The 21,404-nt window shown below is 47.2% G+C and overlaps 1 protein-coding gene across 1 annotated transcript; it reads right to left on the bottom strand.

The window, feature by feature from the left end:
• Positions 1–12,970: 12,970 nt before the first annotated feature.
• LOC144332928 (glycosylation-dependent cell adhesion molecule 1-like) lies at positions 12,971–15,187 on the bottom strand. The gene is made up of 4 exons (XM_077954454.1): positions 15,110–15,187; positions 14,395–14,439; positions 13,407–13,616; positions 12,971–13,155 (listed from the first exon to the last, which is right to left on the bottom strand). Exons 1-4 carry the CDS (start codon positions 15,171–15,173, stop codon positions 13,025–13,027), a joined length of 450 nt encoding a protein of 149 aa, XP_077810580.1. The 5' UTR covers positions 15,174–15,187; the 3' UTR covers positions 12,971–13,024.
• Between the last annotated feature and the right edge of the window lie 6,217 nt (positions 15,188–21,404).

A 21,404-nucleotide genomic window follows, 5' to 3' on the forward strand; every position in this document is an offset into this window, starting at 1 on the left:
AAGCAGGCTCTGCTCGGCTTCTCTGTCCTGCTCTCCCTCCTGCTCTGTCCCCAGCCTGGCCCTTCCCCCGCCCTCACTAGAAGCTGTTTCAGGGTCAGGTGTGTTGGTGAGGGGTGGGGTGGTGCAGAGCCGACTGGCAGGGGTAGATCAGTTTTGAGATCGCTTGGTGCTCAGCCGCCTCCATCAGTTGGTACTCAGCCTCCTCCATCAGCTGGTACCACCCTCAGACTCTTTCTCTGTGTTCTCTGGTGATTATTCTCTGATGGGGGTTTTCCTGGGTCCTCAGGGTTCACCTCACCTGTGTCCCAGGAGTTGAGACTCCTTCCTCAGCTGCTGGGGTCCTTTTGTTCATTGAGGTGGCCCTATCGCACAGGATCCAAGGTGGACCCAGGGGAATGCACTGGTCTCCTTCTCAGGGGCCTGTAGCTGGTTCTTTCCTGATTAGGCAAACCCTGTGGGGCAGGCAGGGTGTCTCAGCAGCAGCTCTGCTGGAATGCCTACATGTCCCCAGTCCTCTCTCTCCTTCCAAACTTCTGGGCAGTACTCATACTCCAGAACACTCTGTTCGCAATGCTGGGGGCCACATTCTCAGCCCTTGGGGTAACCCGTGCAGGAATCTCACTGGGTTTGCTATAAGGGAGTAAGCGCCTCTCTCCTTGCTTGGGAGGGAGGGGATGAGGCTGACAGCACAGTTTTCTCCATACATTTCCTCCTCACAGAATCCTCCCTCCCCTCCATACTATGACCCTCTTTTATATCCTTGATCTGGCTGAGGGGATCAGAAACTAGTTTTTAAAATTTTTCATATGATGATTTGGTGCCTCGGTTTGAAATTTCCTTTGTTGTATCTTGGTGCCTGGAAATTATACTTTTATATCCTTTTACAAAAGGACCTGGGTTTGAGACTGTGCCAGGAGGGAGGGGTGTCAGGCTCTAAGTCTATACTAGCAACTTCGCTTCTCTTTGTCAAGGAAAGCGAGACACAAAACAAACATTCCATCCCAGAGGTGGAATGGCCAGCAGAGGGCAGCAGATCCTGCTTAAAACACTGCTTCCCGCCTTGGACTCATTGGTGCCAGATTATTTCATTCAATCTCCAGAGGCCACATGTCCCCCAGGTGCTGGGGCTCAGCTCTCATGGCATCTCAATCAGTTCCCTGGCATTAGCCCCGCTTCCTGGCTCTCTGCAGTCTAACCACCATTCTTCCTTTTTGAAGTATCAAAAATGAATCAGTCTGCATTTGATGCTAACAGCCATGTACTAAGCACCTATGTTGCAGAGATCAAAGCCATACTCTCTACCCTGGAGAAGCCCAGCTGGCAGAGAGGCTTGTGAACAGAAACTGAGAGCTGCAAAATAGTAACTGCTGTTGTAGAGGCAGAAATAAGGACTTTGGGGACATTGAGGAAGGGGCAGCCTGAAGGAACTAGAGAAGGCTTTGCAGAGGAGAGTGAATTGGAGTTAGGCTTTTTTTTTTGTGTTGTTGTTGAGTAGGAATTCAGGGAAGAATAATGTGAGAATAAGGGGGAAGCAGATTAACACATTTCTGGTGGACAAGGGAGGTGAAATTAGCAAGGGAGGCGGAGAGAGGGTAGCAAAGAGTGGTGGCTAGGGCAGTGTTTGGAGACTAAGGGGAGACTGGGGTTTTGAGGGACCCTTGGGGAGACACCTTAGCAGAAGAAGAGCTTCCTTTTCCTCTCCCATTTTCCAGGAAGAGGGTCTGAGGCTCTGGGGCTGCAAGGATTTTATTGAACTTAGAGGTTGTTGGAAGAAATGGAGGGGGATGGGAGCCTTGAACTCTTCAGAGAAGCAACACTTGAAGGATTCGATGTTGTTTAGCTGGGAGAAAAGAAGATTCAATGTTGTGTAGCTGGGCGGGTGAGCTTGGCGTAACAGAGGGAGTGAGAGCGTGGGCTTTGGATGGAGTCAATCTGGCCTTGGAACAAATCCTGATTCTTCCGATACTCCAGTGACCTTGGGCTTGTTGCTTTACTTCTCTGATCTTATTTCCTTATCTAAGAAATAAGAATAATAATAATTCCTACATCTTAGAGATGTTTCAAGCATTGAATGGGATAATATACACAAAACTCTTAGCACAGTTCCTGGTTACTTCTCATTAAATGCTATTATTTATTATTAGAATGATTGTCTTTAGATGTTTTAAAGGTTGTCCTGTGGAAATAAGAGCGCACTTACCTATGCTGCTCCACCAGGCTGAACAAGTTAGAGGGAGACAAGTTTGATAGGCGGGGAGGCTGAAGGCCCCATCTAAACCACCAGGGCCTGGAGGAAGCTGCCTCATGCGGAAGGAGTTCTCTGCTGATGGAGGGATCCAGGCAGAAGCTGTCTGGGGGCTCTTTCCAAATCAATGCTTCGGGATCCTGGGTTGTTGTGAAATTATGCATCAGTCTATAAGTGAAAGAGTCCATGATTCTACTTGAAGGAAGAGGGCCCCTGGGACAGGAGAGAAGGAGCTGGCAGTAGAAAGAATCAGTGCTTTGCTAGTCTAGGGCCCCATAATCTGAGGCCTCAACTGTTCTGTCTCCTTGGGTGAGGGAGGACTTGCAGTGGGCTCTATGGAGGCTGTCCTGGCCCTCTGCCTACCTCCCTGTGATGGAACTCCATATTCTGTGTAGGAAGTTTGGAAGTGAAGGGGGACATTCTTTTTTTGATAAGACCCTTTCCCACCCCCAATAAGAGAAAGTCCCCATTTTGGAGTCCCTCTACCTAAACATGTGTTGAGAAGCCCTTTCTGCGCTATAGCTTCAGGCTTTCTCACTTCAGGCTTCCTCTGATGCTGGGTTAGGTTCTGTGGGTAGGTGATCTTCCCCCCACTTCTGCAGGAATCCTGTAGAGGTGAGGGGGGAGAGCACTGGGCTTTTGAGCAAGAAGGCTTCTCAGTCCCTCCCAGCATCCTTTTCTTCTAACCACACTGGGAAAGGGAGACCTTTATCTGCTGCCCCTTCTCTGTGCCCATTTCCATTACAGGGGAGGACTTTGCTCCCTTCCTCACAAGGGGATGGGTGTCAGAGTGAACCCTTCTAACCCCTAGCTGTTCCTTACTTGCTCTTTTCTAGAAAAAGAAAAGTAGCTAATTTTGCTGATCACTCATTCATTTGTTTATTCAATTCACTTATGAATTCAATTCAAATTCATTCATCGAACTTCAACTCTTTGCACAGTAATTACTGTTCAAGGTACTGGAGAGAAAATGGTGAATAATAATGATTGATACGTTCCCAGGTTTCATGGAGCTTACATTTTTGTGAGGTAAAAAAGTATATAGACAAGTAAATGAATGTATAAATAGGAAAATTTCAGAGCACAGGAAATGCAATGAGGGGAATAAACAAGGCGAGGTGACAGAAGTAACTGGGGGGAGGATGGGTGGGAGTGACCAGGGAAGCTCTCTGATAAGATGACATTTGAACCAAGACCTGAAGGGTTAGAGGGAGTCAGCTATGCAGACAGCAAGAGGAAGAGGATTCTAAGCAGAGTGAACAAGGATGAAACTGGGAAAGAGGCTGGTGTGTCCAAGGACCATGAAGGGCGCCAGCGTGGTCATGCTGTATTGGGCAGGAAAGCGGAATGAGATGAGGTTGGGGGGATATTTGGAAGCCAGACCACACAGGGCCTCAGGGCCTTGCAGACCCTGGTAGAGAGTTTGGATTTCATTTGAAGTGTAATGGGAACCACCTGATAATTTTAAGGAGCAGACATGATCTGACATATACTTTGAAAAGACCACTTGTCTAGTTACTGATGGAGCCTGGATTGTACGGGGTTAGAGTGGAGGCAGCAAGGTTACTCAGAAAGTCATTGCAGGGGTTTGGGTGGTCAACAATGGAAGTGGAAACAGGGTGGTGGCAGAGAGATGGGGAGAGAGGGGTGAAGTCAGGATATATTTCAGAGATAGAATCTATAGCCTTGTTGGTGAATTGATTGTGGGGATTGAGGGAAAGGCAGAAATCAAGATTGACTCTTGGGTTTTTAGTTTGAGTAATTGAGTATATGGGGGTGATATTTAATGAGACAGGAAGATGAGGTGGATAGGTCTGTTAAGGCATTAGTTCAGGGGTAGTAACAAGATTGTAATGGCATGACTTCAACAGAACGGAAGTTAAACAGAGATAATATGGTGGCTCCGCAATATTCTGGACATTCTATCTCGTTACCCTTTCTTTTCAATACGTAGCTTCCATTTAGTGGCCGAAGATGGCTCCTCTACCTCCCATATCTTTATCTCATTCCAGTCAGTGTGAAGGATTTAGAAAAGAGAAAGGGAGGACACACTCTTTCTGTCAAGGGCACCACCCGTAATTTGCCCTTATTGTATTTGTTCATATCCTCCTGGCCGAAACCTAGTCACATGGCCACGTGTCTGTAAGGAAGCTTGGGAAATGTAGTCATTAGCTACATTGAAGAAACGGTAGGGTCAGCGAATCGGAGGTCTGGACCAGGTCAAAGAATTGTTACAACTGGGCTTCTACTGTAATGGAGATGGAAGGGCAGGGAGTTGTGGACAGAGGGTGGGATTCTTAAATTTAGGATTTTGGAAGTGGCTGTAGTGACGCGTAGGCTGAGGTACAAAGGTTAAGGACTGAGAAGCCAGAGTGTTCGGGGGTCATCGGCATGAACACTGACTGTCCTCAAGAATGAGGACAGGAGCAAGTGGGAAGGGGAAGACCAGGTGCTGAGATTAGGGGCTCCCTTTAAGGGAGAGGGGTTGGTAGGAGGGGGCAGCGTGTGTTCTGAGCTTCAAAGGAGGGGAGATTTTGGAGTAGAAAGGAAGAGGAATGGTTTAGAAGTGGCAGTGGAGAACAAGGAGGAAACTACTTCTTCCCACCTTCTGATTCTGAGGTGGTTGGTGGCTAAAGGAGAAAGCAGTTTCCACTTGAGAGTGTAATAGAGGTTGTCAGAGTCTCAGAAAATCTGAAATTACTACTGTTATTAATTTTTTTTAAGGGACAGGTTCTTACTCTCTCACCCAGGCTGGAGTGCAGTGGCATGATTGTAGCTCGCTGCAGCCTTGAACTCCTGGGCTTGAGTGATCCTCCCACCTCAGCCTCTGAAGTAGCTGGGGCTACAGGCATGCGCCACCATGCCCAGTTAATTGTTTTTATTTTAGAGACAAGGTCTTGCTATGTTGCCCAATCTGATCTTGAAAACCTGGCCTCAAGCGATCCTCCTACCTTGGCCTCCCAAAGCTCTAGAATTACAGGCATGAGGCACCACACCTGGCCTTAAAATGTTATTTTAGATTAAGCAGTATCAGTTGAAAGATGGGAGAAGAAAGAAGGAAAAAAGGGTATCAGTTGAAAGATGAGAGAAGAAAGAAAAAAAGGGAGATTAAGCAATGAGAGAAAATTCAAAACAAGATATTGGGATATCAAGAAATTTACTGATCACCAATCAGGAGTTCTAGAAGGCATAGTAAAAGGGTTTGGCAGAGAGAGACTGGGCAGGGAGAATTGGGCTAGATTTGGGGCTGTCAGAGCCAAACAGCGTTGGGGTTCTGGATGACAAGTATATCTGGAAGCTTTAGCTTGGACCTGTAAGTGACTGTGGTCAACAGAGAGACAGGACCTGAGGATCTTGGTTGCCCACCTTTCTACAAGAGGAATCAGGACAAGGACTAGACCTTGGTGCCGACCTGAACGGTTTCAAGGCCTTTGGTGACTGATTCCTGTGGCTTAAGGGGGGGATGTGAGTGGTGGTTAATCCCATGGAAGATGTGTGGGAGCAGAATAACTAATGGCCCCACAAAGATGTCCACACTGGAAATCACAGAACCTGTGAGTGTGTTGGCTTACATTGGCAATAGAGAATTAAGGTTGCAGATTGAACTGAGGTTGCTAATCAGCTGGTCTTAAAATAGGGAAATTCTCCTAGATTATCTGGGTGGGCCCGGTGTAATCTCAAGCATCCTTAAATGTGGACAAAGGACTCCAAAGAGAGAACCAGACTGGTGGCAAGGTGAGAAGCCTTGGCCGGATGGGGCTGGCTTTGAAAATGGAGGAATGGGGCCATAGGCCAAAGGCTGCGGACAGCCTCTAGAAGCTGGAAAGGGCAAGGAAATGAATTCTCCCCTAGAGGCTCCAGAAAGGAACGCAGCCCTGTGGACATGCCTTGATTTCAGCCCAGTGAGACCCATCTGGAACTCCGGAACTACAGAACTGTAAAATAATAAATCTGTGTTGCTTGAAGCTGGTAAATTTGTGGTAATTTGTAATTAGAAAACTGCTACAAGATGAAAGGCTCTCTTATGGGTGACTGCTCCTTCCCACAGGGTGAGATGCTATGACAGCTGGTGAGACAGAACATTTATTACACCACGTTTCACCAGGGGGTGGAGTTAATGCATCAACAGGAATGTTCCTCAATAGCTTTGCCTCTTTCTCTCCTGCCCTCTCTCATGAGGGTGCACATTTGGACAGGACTTCACCTCCCCACCTCTCCCCTGGGGGATGCCTGCTGTTTCTCTCACTGTTTAGTGGGAGAAAGCCCCTTTTGGGCTTGTGTCTCAATAGCATTCTCCAGCTCAGCCTTGCCAGGGAGGTCAGAGTGCTGTAGGTTCCCTGGCACTTGTCTGGCCGTTAATACAACTGATGCTTTGGTCTCCTTTTTGCTCCCTGTTCTCTGGACACCTTCTCCATTGGCCAGACTCAGAGGGGCAGAGGGATGACGTGCTGGTGGCCCTCCCTGGAGCTGTGATGGTGGAGTCAAAGACTGGTCTTGGGGGACCCAAATACAGTGGATTTTAACAGCAAACGCTCTAAAGGTAACTCTGACCTGCGGCTGTGTGGGTGCAGCTGAGGCTGGAATGAAATTATCCCGGTTCCACTTGGTCCAGAGCATAAGGCTGTGAAATTTTGGCTTCAGATGATGTGTGCTGATATTTAGTAGGTGATGCTAGGTTGGCTGTCCAACTGATTGTCTACTTTGGTTTCCTTTTTGTTGTTGTTGTTGTTCACTTTTTTCTTAGTTTTTATTTACCATTTTTCTCTTGTTCTTTTGTCTCACCCACGGATGCGGGTCCCAATGTCTGCTTTGTTCTGAACTGCTTTTAGGGTAGCCAGAGGACTCGGGAGGGATTTTGTTTACGGCCTGATCACAGGCTCCTGAGATTATTTCCTACCACGTAGTCTCAAAGTGGCTTGGGTTGGACATTTATGAAGCTCCAGCCAGGGTTTCAGATTTCAGAGGCCCACTGTGGGATTAACCACAGAGATGTGGCGGACTTCATACAGATAAAAATAATGGGATCCTTTATGTGGGTGAAAGTGAAGAAAAACTCCATGGAATTACTATAAATTTGAAGATACGAGAGAAATGAACAAGTCCTGTACCTGGAACACTCTTTAGAAATCATATTTTCCTAAAGAATCAAGGAAATATGGGGTTCATATAAGATACAAGTCTTGGTCTTTTTTTTTTTTTTTTTTTTTTTTCTTTTTTTTTTTTGAGACGGAGTCTCGCTCTGCCGCCCAAGCTGGAGTGCAATGGCCGGATCTCAGCTCACTGCAAGCTCCGCCTCCCGGGTTCACGCCATTCTCCTGCCTCAGCCTCCCGAGTAGCTGGGACTACAGGCGCCCGCCACCTCGCCCGGCTAATTTTTTGTATTTTTAGTAGAGACGGGGTTTCACCGTGTTAGCCAGGATGGTCTCGATCTCCTGACCTCGTGATCCGCCCATCTCGGCCTCCCAAAGTGCTGGGATTACAGGCTTGAGCCACCGCGCCCGGCCCAAGTCTTGGTCTTATAGTGAGAAAAGTCAGAGAGAAAGGGAAAAGAAAAAAGAGGGCAGTTCTGTTGATTGAGTTGGGAGAAAAGATGAGATTTTCTTGGGAGAAAGTTTGAGTTCATAGAACCCATGCTTGAGATACATTAAAAGAGAAGGGAAATGGCTCCATGCCTAAATAGTTTTAAGGATGGAACTAGAAAAGAGCAGAATATTTATTTCTAGATCAGGGAGGGTGAATGGGGCCTGGAGGGATTTAACAACGATGCAAAACAGTTTGAGGCCGCTAGAGGGAGCGTTGACCCAGTCACTTGCACAGAGTGAGGGAAGATGATCAGGAAGTTTAGTGGTGAAACATTATTAGGTAAATTTCAAAGGAATGCAGGTTGTTATTATTATTATTTTTTTTTAAAATGGGGGCTTGGGGGCTGTTATTGCCCATGTCCTGAGGAAGCATGCCACAGAATTACTGAGAAGATGAAGTACACTCTAAAGGGAATTCATGCATGAAATAAATAGATCTAGTCACATCTGAAATTCTGTTTTCCAAAAATTTAAAATTTTTAAACTGACAAATCATAGTTGTATACAATTATGGGGTACAATGTGATGTTTTGATATATGTATACATTGTGGTATGATTGAATCAAGCTTACATTTCTCAATATCATAAGATGATAGAAATATCCTAAGCCCCCACTTTGAGAGAAGAGGCGGTATGCATGATCCCACCCTCCGAAGGCAAACTTAATGCCAACATTATTCACTCCACAAGAGATTTCTCCCACTTGTGAAGTTGAGGCTTTCTCTCTTCTTGCAGATACCACTTAGTTTCTACCGCAGCATGATACTGGCATTAGCCATGGGATTCCTGCACAGCTCAAGTGCCCCATGTGTCTTTTGAGCCTTGAGGAGGAGACTGACATTGAGATGCCTTGCCATCACCTCTTCCATTGCAACTGAACCTTCCCTGGCTAAGCAAGACAAATTCCTCCCCCTGTGCTGCCATGAGCTGCTCACTGATAATGACATGTAGGAGGAGCACAGATGAGATGAGGCCCACAAGCAGCAGCAGAAGTGTGGCTGGAGAAGCTGCATGGAGCCAGGTACACCTGAGGCACTGCGGCTGAGCGCTGGCCTCCATGACATCTTTCTCCTGCACCTTGAAGCTGTGTCAAAGGTTTTTTTCGTCCACCTTCTACCCCTGCAAACGAACAAACAAACAAACAAACAAAAAACCCTTAGAAGCCCCACAAAAAAACCACGCACTAGGGCCTGGGCATGTCATTGCTCTGGGGCCTGAGAATGTGCTTGTGTTTTTGAGTTTGGCTGGTGCGGAGCTGGTGCTTTTTGGTATTATTGCTTGGTGGTATTTTATGTATCCTAGTTACTCTAACTTTGAAAAGGAGGGACCCATGGGCTCTTTGGGGTTGGATTAAGTCAACTTCGTAGATGCTAGAGGAACTACTCACATTTCAGGGGGAAAAAGATCAGGATGCAGCCGGTCCCCTGCCTCCAGGCATAGCAGCCTTTCCCTGACTTCCAGGGAACACGCCCCATGCTGGTGGCTCTGTGTCCTCCTCATCCTCTACAGATTTGTGAGGTTTCACCACAATCCTTCCCGTAGTCACACCCGAGAGGTCTGAGGCGGTGGCTTACCCCAGGCCAGACACAAGATGGAGGTGCAGGTACCTAACCCTATCTCCACAATGGGAAGCTAAAGTGATAGGGAGAATGTATGTACCTCTCCTTTCCTTTCCAGATCTTATTCTACCAAACAGTGGGAGCAACAAAAATGACAAAAACCACTCCCAGGCTAGGTGCGGTGGCTCACGCCTGTAATCCCAGCACCTTGGGAGGCCCAGGCGTACAGATCACCAGGTTAAGAGATTGAGACCATCCTGGCCAACATAGTAAAACCCCGTTTCTACTAAAAACACAAAAATTAGCTGGGCATGGTGGCCCGCACCTGTAGTCCTAACTACTCAGGAGGCAGAGGCAGGAGAATTGCTTGAACCCATGAGGCGGAGGTTGCAGTGAGCTGAGATTGTGCCACTCCACTCCAGCCTGGTAACAAAGCGAGACTCCGTCAGAGGAAGAGGAAGAAGGAGAAGGAGAAGGAGAAGGAGAAGAAGAAGAAAACAAAACCACTCTCTCCACCCCATCTCAACAGGTCACAAAATTTTTCATGTTTGAAGGCCCAGCCAGAGCCTGGCACTTGGCTGGGGGAGACAAAGAATGAGTTTTTTGAGAATGGATTTTCTATTTATTTATTTAGAGACATAGTCTTGCTCTGTCACCCTGGGCTGGAGGGCAGTGGCGCAATCACAGCTCACTGCAGCATTGAACTCCTGGACTTAAGTAACCCTTTTATGTCAGCTACCCAAGTAGCTGGGACTACATGTGTGCACCACCATACCCAGCTAATTTATTTATATTATATATATATATTTAATATATATGTGTGTATATATATTATATGTGTGTGTGTGTATATATATATAAATAAATAAAAAATAAGGATCGGGGTCTTGCTATATTGCTCAGGCTTGTCTCAAACTCCTGGCCTCAAGTGATCCTACTCCTAAACTGTTGGGATTACAGGAGAGAGCCACCATGCCTCGCTGGGAAATGAATTTTCTTTAAGAATAGAGATGTCTAAACAAATGGACATACCTAGATGCCTTTTGAATGAGACTCTGGGCTAAGGATGAGTAAAAAATTGGGAGGGGAGGAATTTTGGACTTTACTTTTCTTGCATTGAAAGGTGTATTTCAATTTTGTTCTTTGTTCCTTTTGAAATTAGGAGGATCGCTTGAGCCCATGAGGCAGAGGTTGCAGTGAGTGGAGATTGTGCCCCTGCATTCCAGCCTAGGTGACAGAATGACAGAATGAGACTCTGCCAAAAAAAAAAAAAAAAAAAAAAACAAGAAAAAAGAAAGAAAGAAAGAAGGAAGGAAGGAAAGAGAAAGAAAGAAAGAAAAAGAAATTAGAAGAGGGTTTATGTTCAAATTTAGGATTTTTTTTTTTGCTGATGTTGAATTATTATCTTTTATGCTGCTACATAGTGCTTATTTGTAACCCTCAAGTGAGCTCTACTGAGCAACATGACTGAGCAGATTGGAGAGAGGAAATAGAGTCTAGGGAACAGTACAGTCTTGGAGTTAATTTGTGTCCTATTTGAACTCAATTCAGAGGCTTGGGTACCAATAGTAAACTTGTCAACTCACCAATTTCAGGAGGAAAGAATTGTGGTGAGAAGCTGTACTTAATTTTTTTCATCTGAAAATGGAGATAACAAACTTTTTAAGTCTTTTGCAAGGGCTAAATGGGTAAATATGTATAAAGCATTTGGAACTAGGGCCTGCCACATAGTAGGAGCTACTGTATATTAAATCAGTGAGCATATGGTAAGGCCACAAAGGGCCAAATGTCTGCAGAGTGGAAGACCACTCTGATGTGCTGCTGGTCTTCTCTCCCGCACCCCTCCAATCGCAGCTGTGGCTGATGGCAGATCTCAGGCTCACCTGTTAAGCCCAAAGGCTTCAGAAGAGAGAAGGCTATCTTCTGTGACTCTGTGTTGGGGGCATTCCTTCCTATCCCCTCCCAACAAGAAGAGCAGGTTGGGGGGAATACTTCCCAGCCTACCTTTCCATTCCTTCCTTCCTCCTCCCTGAGGGAAGAGTAGATGATCTTACAGATGAGAGCCTGATAGTGTCTTATCCAGCCCTGTTTCTGTTCATTCAGTGAGTCAGTCTGGGTTGGGAGTGTGGGCAGGGGCCCTTTAGCATGAGGTCTCCTATCCGGTTTTCACAGAGAGCCCTGTGCTGTGGGCTGTGGCACAGCTGTCCAGCCATTAGTAAGATGGATGCTTTGATCCTCACTGGGTAACAACTCTTATATCCTTTTCTATATTGGCCTGAACTGGAGGATCAGAAGGATGAATCTGGGGCTTCTTAATCTGCAAGACACTTCCATGTTCCTAATATCATCCACTCAGGAAACTTCCCTCCAATTTTTTTTCTTGAACTTCGCAGGCTCCTACCTTCCCTCCTCTGTTATTTTGAAAAGAATTTTTGCTTTATCTTAAGCTATATCTGGAGAAAGACCCATAATAGAACTTTCGATCTAGCTTGGGAGATATTTTTGGTGGAGTTGTGTGTTCTTCCACTGGGGGGAAAGTGGGTAAACCAGGGAAAGTGGGCATGTGGCGACTTTCTGTACTAGGAGAAAGCAAAGGGAGGAAGTAGATTATTTTATCTCTCTCTAGGTCTGAACATATTTCCAGATTTTCCTGGGCCAGGACAGACCAGCTCTGCATTGCAGTAGGTCAGTTGCTCTGTTGATCTTCTGAGCACATCTTTTTATGTGTCCTGGAGGTAGGACACTAGAGATCCGAGATGTTTCCCTTCCTGCCCTCCTACCTGCCCTTGAGTGACAGCTTCCCTTCTTCTGTAAGACAGAAACCTTCGTTTTCCCATGCTCTTCTTTACCCATTGAGTCTCATGTGCTGTTACAGTGAGAACTGGCCAGGGTTGGGAGGAGACAGGCACATATTAGGGAGATGGGCCTGGCACATGGTAAGCACGTGGGGGGTGTTTGTTGAGTGGGTGAATGGGAGTCATCCACTCTGTGGTGAAGCAGAAGTCTTGGCAGATGAGGGTGTAGAGGGTGTAGAGGTGGAGAGAAGACAAGAGGTTACAGGATGAGACATTGGGAGCACAGAGTGCAGTCCAAAAATGTGCTGGGAAAGGAACAGAGAGCTTGGAGAACTAGGAGAGGGCAGTGTCCTGGAAAGTGAGTGAGGAGAAGTTTCTGGAAGGAGTAATTGTGTCCAGTTCTACAGAGGCCATCACAGGATTTGTTGATGTTTGTGACTCTTTGGAGAGCAGTTGTGGAGGCTGGATGGGTGCAGATGGTAGACTGTAGGGGCATGAGGTGTGCACAGGAGCTGAGGGGCACGGGGCAGTGCATTGGTGAGGTGGGGGCAGTGGTGAGGAGGGTCCGGACTTTGCAGAGGATGTTTTGGGATGTGGAGACATAAGCAGGTTTGTAAGCTGAGGTGGATGACAGGTTTAACCTCAAAGGTCAAAGGGATAGGGTAACTAAAAAAGAAGCCCCGTACAGTGGGGGCATCCTGCCTCTCTTCCTGAGCCCAGCAAAGCCACCACAGAGTCAGACTTGGGACGCAATGCTTTAATGCACATTTTGAGGAGCTGAAAGATGGTTTTGGGATGCAGCTTCTCCCACAGCCCAGTCTGGAATTCAGGCACCCTCATCATTAGGGCCTCTTGACATCATTGGCGCTAGGGATTAGGTTTTTCAGATAGTTCATGATTCCTTTCGAAGCTTTGTCCAGATTCTTCCTGACTTTATGGCCCAGTTTGGAGAGTTTTCCCTCTGAGGTGGTTGCTGAGGAGTATTGGGAGGGAAATGTCAAGTTAAGGCTGGTTCCCTTCCACCCTCTCCCCTCCACCCCAGCAACAGCCTTTCACAGGACTGGCGATCAATGCTTCATTTGACTCGCACTTGCATTTAGTTATTGTTCCTCCACAGCCTCCTTTCTCTTTCTAACCCCACCTATTTCCACCCAAGTAGCTCCCAGCCCCTTCCCTTTCCTGCTCAATACCTGCCCAGCGGCTTCCCCCTTCCCTGGCTCATACCAGCCCTGGGTGCCCGTTCTGTAGTCTCTTCTAATTGGAGCTTAACATTTTTGAAATTGTCCTCTTGGGGCATGGGCTTTTGACTCTTTGCTCTTTTGACAGCATTCTCTTTGGAAACCAGCTCTTCTTTGGAGATGAAGGACTCCTTAGAGAGGTCTTCATCAGAAACGTGGTCCTTCTTGGGGTGGCTGCTAGGGGTGACCTGGGCAGCTGGAACCAGGAAGATAAAGGGAATGGGGGGCGGAGTGACAGCGCATGGTGAGAAGCAGCCAGCCATCCTATGTCATGTCCCTTAACATGTGGAGCCTATCAGGGTTGAGTCATTGCCTAATTAACATACAAGTAGGACTGAGGTCCTGTACCAGAATCCAAATCTATGAGCACCTGAAAGGCACATCTCTGATTTTGAATGCCATTGATTAGGAATTCCACTTTCCCTAGCAAATTTACCTTCCCAATGAGAAGAGGTTAACTTTGCAAACATAGGTCCCATTGTCTGGCCCATTGGAGGAGTTCAGTAAATATTGTTTTTTTTCTTCTGAATTCTGGATATTGCTTGAATCTGCCTTCTCTGGCTTCTCCAAGGTAGACTGGGGGAAGCTAGCCTGAGATTAAACCATGTCTATGGATAATACACAAAGCAGAATCCCGCAATGTTCATGGTTTTGGGCTGTGGCAGTGGGGAGCCTGGAACAGATGAGCCACTCCAACATCCTCACCTCCATGAGCTAAAACCCTTGACCTGCTAGCACTTGGGTGTGAGGTGTGGTCCCCACTCCTATCTCCAATGACTAGCCAGCAGAAAGGGCTGTTCAAATGGTTCTTGGCCCTCACATTTTGGCCAACTAGTGCAGCAGGAAGGATTAAGGTTCAATACTAGGAGGGTTTGTCTTTGCTCCACTTCTTTCCCAGATGGAGAATTCATCATTTACTGGACAATCTTTTACCACCATTGACTTACTTTAAAGGATGCCAGCATGAGACTTACAGGCATCTGCAGGCTGAGTCTCTGAGTGAATTTCACCTTCTGGCTCTGAAAGAGAAAAGGTTAAAGTCTTCAGAGGTCTCAAGACAGTTAACACATGAGTTTTTCCCTCTGTAACCCCTTCTGCCCCAGCATTCTCAATCTTCCTTACCTTCCTCTACATCCTCCTTAGCATTTCAAACATACTTTGTAATTTATTTAATATGTTCATTGTTTGTTACTTTCTCTTAGAATGTAATTTCAATGATGACTGTCTATTCTATTAGTGTATCCAAGTGCCTAGAACTACGTGTCTGACACAGAGTTAGTGCTCAGTAAGTAGCTATGGAATGAATGTGTGAGTACATATTGTATAGAGGGAGGCACAAAAGTCCAGAGAAAGGTAGTGACTCTGCCTGGACTATCCAGCATCACCAGAGGCTGGAATCTGATCTGAACCTCCACTGACCCATAGTGCATCCTGATTTGGATCTGTTTTGGCCCCTCTGGCTCCAGCTCCGGGCTTTCTAGGTAGCAGAATTCCCGGAATCATATGCCCTAGTCCCTCACCTCCATACCTAGGACATCCAGGTGTGAACTTTTGGTTCTGCAGCTTTCCATCTCTCCACACAGCATATTACAAGGATTAAGGAACGCCCTTCCTAGTGCTGAGGTCTCTCCAGCTGACAGCTCAAAAACCTTTAGGGGACCGAGGGGTGTGGAAGGAGACCAGACTCACCATCAAGGATGGCGAGAGAGGTGGAGGCTAGGCTGGCCAGCAGCAGGACCACGAAGAACTCCATGGTGGAGCTGTAGCAGGATCAGTTTTTCTGGGGGAGGCTGCTGAGAGTTGCTGAAGAGGCAGCCTGGCAGGGCTTTATCTACTTTGAGGTAAGGGTGGACTCTGGGGAAACTGGACCTGGGAACATACTAGGTTTCTCCTCCCAAGTTTCCCATTCTGAATAGGTTTGTTTTTGGGAACTGGAGTTTCTGGAAACCAGTTAACTGGAAAGTAAGGCCCCCAGCCTTCCCCCTGGCCCGGACCATGCCAAAGGTGTGTCGGCTCCAGGTTTCATCCCCAGAAGTCCTTGGAATAAGGACCTGGGTGTGAGTTTCCCTCTTTCATAGTACTCATTACTGTGTAATTTTACTTTCATTTGTATGATCATTTAATCAACATCTATCTCCTCCAGAAGAATGAAAGTTCCAAAATGGCTGGGATTACATCTGTTTTGCTTGCTATTGTTTTTCCAGTACCTAGCAGGTATCTGGCACATAGGAGAGTCCTAGGAAATATTAGTGGAGTGAATGAATCAAGGGATGGTCAGGCTGTCCTCTAGGGCAGTGGCCCCCATCCTTTTTAGCACCAGGGACCAGTTTCATGGAAGACAGTTTTTCCATGGCCAGGGGGAGGATGGGGATAGTTTCAGGATGAAACTGTTTCACCTCAGATCATCAGGCACTAGTTAGATTAGCATGCAACCTAGATCCCTTGCATGTGCAGTTCACAATAGGGTTTGTACTCCTATGAGAATCTAATGCTGCTACTGATCTGACAGGAGGCACATCACGGTGGTAATGCTCACTTGGTTGTTGCTTACCTCCTGCTGTGTGGCCCGGTTCCTAACAGGCCACAGACCAGTACCAGTCTGTGACCTGGGGGTTGGGAACCCCTGCTCTAGGGTGTAGATAAAACTCCCCATCAGTTCAGGAATGAAGGCGTGAGGCAGTTACAGAAATTCCGACTATATGCCAAGTAGTATCCTGAGTTTGTTCCCATGGGATATCTCATTTAATTCATGATGGTTTGGGAGGTATGCGTTATTTACCAAGGAAAAAAAAAACTGATGTTTATAGAGGTGAGGTTACTTGCATAAGGCCACATATATGGGTGGATTTGAACCCAGTTCAGTCTAACTCCACATTTGGAGTCTAGCGCCTCTAAAGGCGGACAAGATGGAGCAGTCGGATGCCCGGAAAGGCATCTGGAGAGCAGATGAGGGTTGTGCGTAGGGCCTGGGTCTTGGTGGTGGGCCTAGGAACTGATCTGGTTGATCTCGTGTCCTTCTCCAGCTGGAAGTTTGATATTCTCTCTGAAACCTCTCCAGGAAGGAGAAGGCTGCTGTACCCTAACACTGAGTCTCTTGTCCTCAGCAGGGAGCGTGGCTTGCTGGGAATGTGCATAGGTAAGGTAATGCCTGGAGACCACAGTTGGCTGTGCCAGCCAGTGTGAGACCTGTGCCGGGGAGAGCCCCAAGGGGCTGGCAGTTTTCTTCCAATTGTTCTGGCAAAGCTCTCTCTTTAGGCAAGGTGGTGTAGTGAAGGAAGTTTGTCTTGGGCTGCCTCCAACCACCCCTTCCTCCCTGACTCCTCCTCTCACCAGCAACCTCTCCTCCCATAGCCCAGGGCACTTGGGAACAGGACGGGGGCAGATGAGGGCATTCACAGCAAGTCTATGAGGGTAGGGTTTCAGCTCTGCAAGCTTATTTCCTAATATACATAATTCACATGTTGAGGTTCTTATCATCTGCAGACTAGGCTATTTTAGTTTTTCACTGCTCTTCTTGCTTCCAGTCTGTCTCCACTACAGTCCATTCTTCATACTAATGCTGGAGGGATCTCACGAAGTTCATGCCACTTCTGTACTCAAAAGTCTTTAATGACTATCCATCACCATGGGATAAAGTCCAAACTCCTTGGTCTTCCACCTTCACAGCCTCATTTCGTACCCTTGTGAATTATTCCCTACTCACTGGAGTGTTATACTTGGGTTCATGCCGTTGCTCTGTCAGGAATCTCCTTCCTCTCCATCTGCCTGCTATGTTCCCACAGCATGATCCAGATCAGATGTCATCTCCTCCCTGGAGTGAACACAACCTTCTCACCATCCCTCCTCCCTTGGTTAGTCACTCACCTCTGTGGTTCTACGAGGCACTGTTCATGTCTTTATCTTTTCATTATTACATTCTACTACTATTTATTAAGTGCCTGCCAGGCAGCAAGATTTGGAGATATAATGGTGAAAAAATCACCTGGACCCTGGCCTTAGGCCTTTGTTGTCTAGCACTTATCACACTCTATTGTAGTGATCTGTTTTGAAATCTATTGCTGTTACTGGTCAGTTACCATGTTGAGGACAGGAGCCATAGCTTACTTGTCTCTGAATCCCAATTTATTTAGCGCAGATCTTAACTCTTGCTAAGTTTCCAGTCAGGTTTGTCAAATGAGTCAATGTGCCTTTTCAAAGATGGCCCCTTGGGGATATGTTTGTTCAACAAAGTATCTCTTTAGTGTGTGTGGCAGGGGACTTCTGAGAGGCCTCCTCCCACACAGAGTTCAACAAGAATGTCTGCCCTACACCAGGTATGGTGTTGGTGTTTAAGCTCCAGTGCTGAACAAAACAGACCAGGTCCCTCCTCTCCCGGGTAAGGGTGCCAGATAAAATGTAAGTCACCCAGATAAATGTGAATTTCACAGAAACAATGAAAATGTTGTCAGTATGCCTCAAATATTGCGCAATACCTAAGTATGTCTCAAATATATCTGAAATTGCATTTAACTGGGTGTTCTGTGTTTATTTGCTAAATTTGGCTCCGAAGGTTCCAGACCAGCCTCAGACTTGGATTAGAAGCAGGCAAGGCTTTCCGTGTCCATCCTTCCTGATCTGTCCTTCTCAGAGCCCAGTCTCATCCTGGATACTCAGTTACGGGAAATATGTCCTGGAGAGGTGACCACGTGTCTGCCACACCTATAACTCCCTTGTGAGAAATGAGGTCACGTGGTTCTTTGCATACAAGATGCCAGACTTTGGGTCAGATGTCTTTGTTACCCTAACCACTCCTATTTGTGAGGAAGTCTGGGCTTATTCAGAGGTAACAATCAACAGGCTGGACACAAGGGAGCCCATGGCCTCTCAGGAGAGCTGTCCATTTCCAGGGCTTTCTACTGGATGGTTCCTAACCAGGCGAATGAGGTCACTCTCAGTGAAGTTTGAGTCAGAGAGACAGAGAGAAAGAAAACTCAGAGATGTAAAAACAGTAGAAGAAGAGAGAGAGGCCAGGATAGAGGGAGGGAGAGATGAAGACTCCTGTCTAGGGGAGCCCTTGGGCCTCAAGCTATGACAAAGTGACTGTCCTCAGAGCGGCTGAAGGGGCTCACAGCCCAGCGGGTCTCTGCTTGGTACTCCGTGAAGCCTGCTGCCATGGCTTCCTGATCTTCCTTCCTTCCTTCTGTCACTTAATGGAACCTGAGTGAATCTTGTAAACTTGAAAAAGCCTATTTTTAAAGCTCCACCCACCCCACCTCAAGCATCATTAGCTTTTAGTCAGGACACCTGGGTCCAAGATTCAGCTCCGCCACGGACTCACTCCGCAGTCCTCAATCGGCAGCCGCACCCCCCAACCCCTGCCCCACCGCCACTTCTCTGGACCTCATCCTTTTCCTCAGCAAGGAGAGGGAGAGTCCAGATGGATCTCCCAGGATCTCTAGGACTCCTGTTCCAAGACCTGACACCCTCTTGGAACAGGGGTGGAAAACTTCTTGGGAGATTTTTATTCCAAGAAGAATGGCATCAGGCTGGTTGCTCTCAAACTTCACAACCAGCTGGGGAGTGCATTTCAATCCCCTTTCCTCTCCAGTTAGTAGGCCTGGGATGCAGCCCAGGAACCCACATTTAAAAAGCAGCGTCCAGAGCGGTTCTGATGCTGAGAACAGGACTACCCTAGGCAGACAGAATAGCTTCTACACCAAAGTTTAAACTTATTTTCTGGTAAGGATTTTGGGAGGTACAGAGTCTGTTGTTTTGGTTGTTTGAGTGTATGAGTGTGAGAGTGTGAGTATGTGTGTGTGTGTGAGACTGAGTGTGTGAGAGTGTGTGTGTGTGACAGTGTGTGTGAGAGTGTGTGTGTGTGAGAGAGAGTGTGTGTGAGAGTGTGTGTGTATTTGTGTGTGTGTGTGAGAGAGAGAGATAAGGGGGGACATCACCATGGAGGCTGCTGCCCTGGGGCAGTGGAGCTGGAGAAGAGAAGGGGAAAAAGGAGACCAACATTCTGTGAGGTCTGACCTTGAGCCAGGTGCAGGATTATTTAATTCTCATAGGAATCTACAGGGTAGTATTGACAGTCTCTGACAGACTGGGAAAACTGAGGCTCAGAGAGGTTAAGTACATTTACCAAAGTGACATAACAGCAACTGGCATGGCTGGGATTTGAACCTGGAACTGCTTGGCTCTGATTCCCATGCTCTTCCCATAATGTCTCACCCACACCAAGCATCACTAGAGTCAACGTCACAGTACAGCAGCCATAAATCCTTGGCTTCCTGGTGGAAATCCATTTCACACATTCTGTGCTGTTTCCCACATATCCATTGACTATTCTAGGAAATCAATGTTTCTGCCTCCAAACACTTCCCAAACTTCACCTCATCCCCTGTTACTGGAATAGGGAGGGAAAAAAGTCATCGACAGGGGACCTTGGTGGCTAACACGGCCAGAGGGAGCAGGTCCACATTGGAGATGGGAGAGTCATTAGAGAAAGGAGTCAGGAGAGAGCCAGCACAGAGGAGATAACTGCAGAGAGGTTCCACTGCCGTGGAACCCTGGTGTGGGTGGGGAGGGCGAGCAGCTTCTGTCTTGTTCCCAGTCCGGATCTAGCAGTTCTTTCTGAGTGAGTCTCTATTCCCTTCTTCAGGGTCCATTGCTGTCATGTCCATTCCAGCCATATCCAGTTTCTCCGCGGGAAGCTCTGAGCCAGACTTGGCTCAGCCTGGGCAGTCTGTGAAAACACACTCTCTCTCCATCTGGAAGATGGGGCCTTGGGAATGTTACCCATGTGGGCTGGCTGCTCAGTGTCCCACATACAGCCCCATGCGCCGGGTTGGGTGAGTGGCCGTGGGTGTGGAGCTGGATGGGCCAGCTACATGGAAAGGTGCAGTTCCTGGCATGCCTCGTGATCACTCACCCATCTATGGGTAGGCTTTTTCCTTTCCTCTTAAAGCCCTTAGGAGTCAGTCGTCAAACTACACAAGCAATTCCCAATTGGATGCTTTGTGTCAATAGCTCTGTTCAGCAGGGTTATATTCCAGTGTGAGGACTGTAAGCTGTGAGAAGGGGCCACAGCCAATCAGGATGGTTGGAGGGTAGACACCCTGAAGGCCAGGGCACCTGTCTTTCCCACTTGCACATCAGGAGGTGAGATACAAATGGCAGAGTACACAGTCAGAGGATGGAGGTTGTTCTTGGGGAAGACTGAAGATCAAAAAATTTTGGAATTCTGAATCTGGAAGGAATCATGTGACTTGTGAATCACAGAGAGGACTCTAAGTAAGGGAAAACCAAAACAGGTTGTGGTTGTGACCCGTCATGGTCACATCTGTGTGTTAGGGAGATTTGTATTCCCACTAATTCCCTCCTGGGCATGGGGAAGAGGGTTTAACACTGGGGCGCTTGTTTAGGGATGTACTGGCTTCATAACAGAGACTTCAGATGCAACCCAGAGCACCCAATTTCCTACACAGTCTCAGGTAGGATGCTCTTACCTGGGAATAATGGACAGTCCAATTTAGTTGGCTCAAACAATAAAAAAGGCATATCTCATGATGCAAGAACACTAGAGGTAGGCTTGGTAAATTCAGCAGCTTAATGAATTCACGAAGGACTTAGATTCTTTCCATTTCTCCATCCTACTCTTTTCTGTCCAACAGCCTGGTCTTCTGGCTACCTCTTTTCAGGTAGCAAACTGGCTGCTGCCGCACCAGGTGTCACATCCTCACGATGTCCAGAGGCAGAAAAATGACCCTTCTCTTCCTGTGTTACCTTTTACGATCAAGAGAATCCTTTCTTGGGAGTCTTGATAGCATACTCTCTCTCATGTCTCACTAGCCAGAATGGCATCACGTGTCTTTGTGGGACATGTCAACCAGGCTTTGGCAAAGGCAACGGGACCACTTTGATTGGCTCTGGCTGACTGTGATTCATCTCCTGATGGGGCCTGCCTCCCCAGAAACACATGGCCATGAGAAAGGGGCATAGGGAA

This window comes from Macaca mulatta, chromosome 11, assembly GCF_049350105.2.
Source record: "Macaca mulatta isolate MMU2019108-1 chromosome 11, T2T-MMU8v2.0, whole genome shotgun sequence".
NCBI classification, from domain to species: domain Eukaryota; kingdom Metazoa; phylum Chordata; class Mammalia; order Primates; family Cercopithecidae; genus Macaca; species Macaca mulatta.

Bases quoted from the DNA above. Each gene is read 5' to 3' on its own strand.
- LOC144332928 (XM_077954454.1), bottom strand. From the start codon at position 15,173: ATGGAGTTCTTCGTGGTCCTGCTGCTGGCCAGCCTAGCCTCCACCTCT. The intron at 14,440-15,109 runs GTGAGTCTGGTC...TTTCTCTTTCAG, and splicing joins CTCTCTCGCCATCCTTGATG to AGCCAGAAGGTGAAATTCAC. The intron at 13,617-14,394 runs GTAAGTCTCATG...TCCTGGTTCCAG, and splicing joins GACTCAGCCTGCAGATGCCT to CTGCCCAGGTCACCCCTAGC.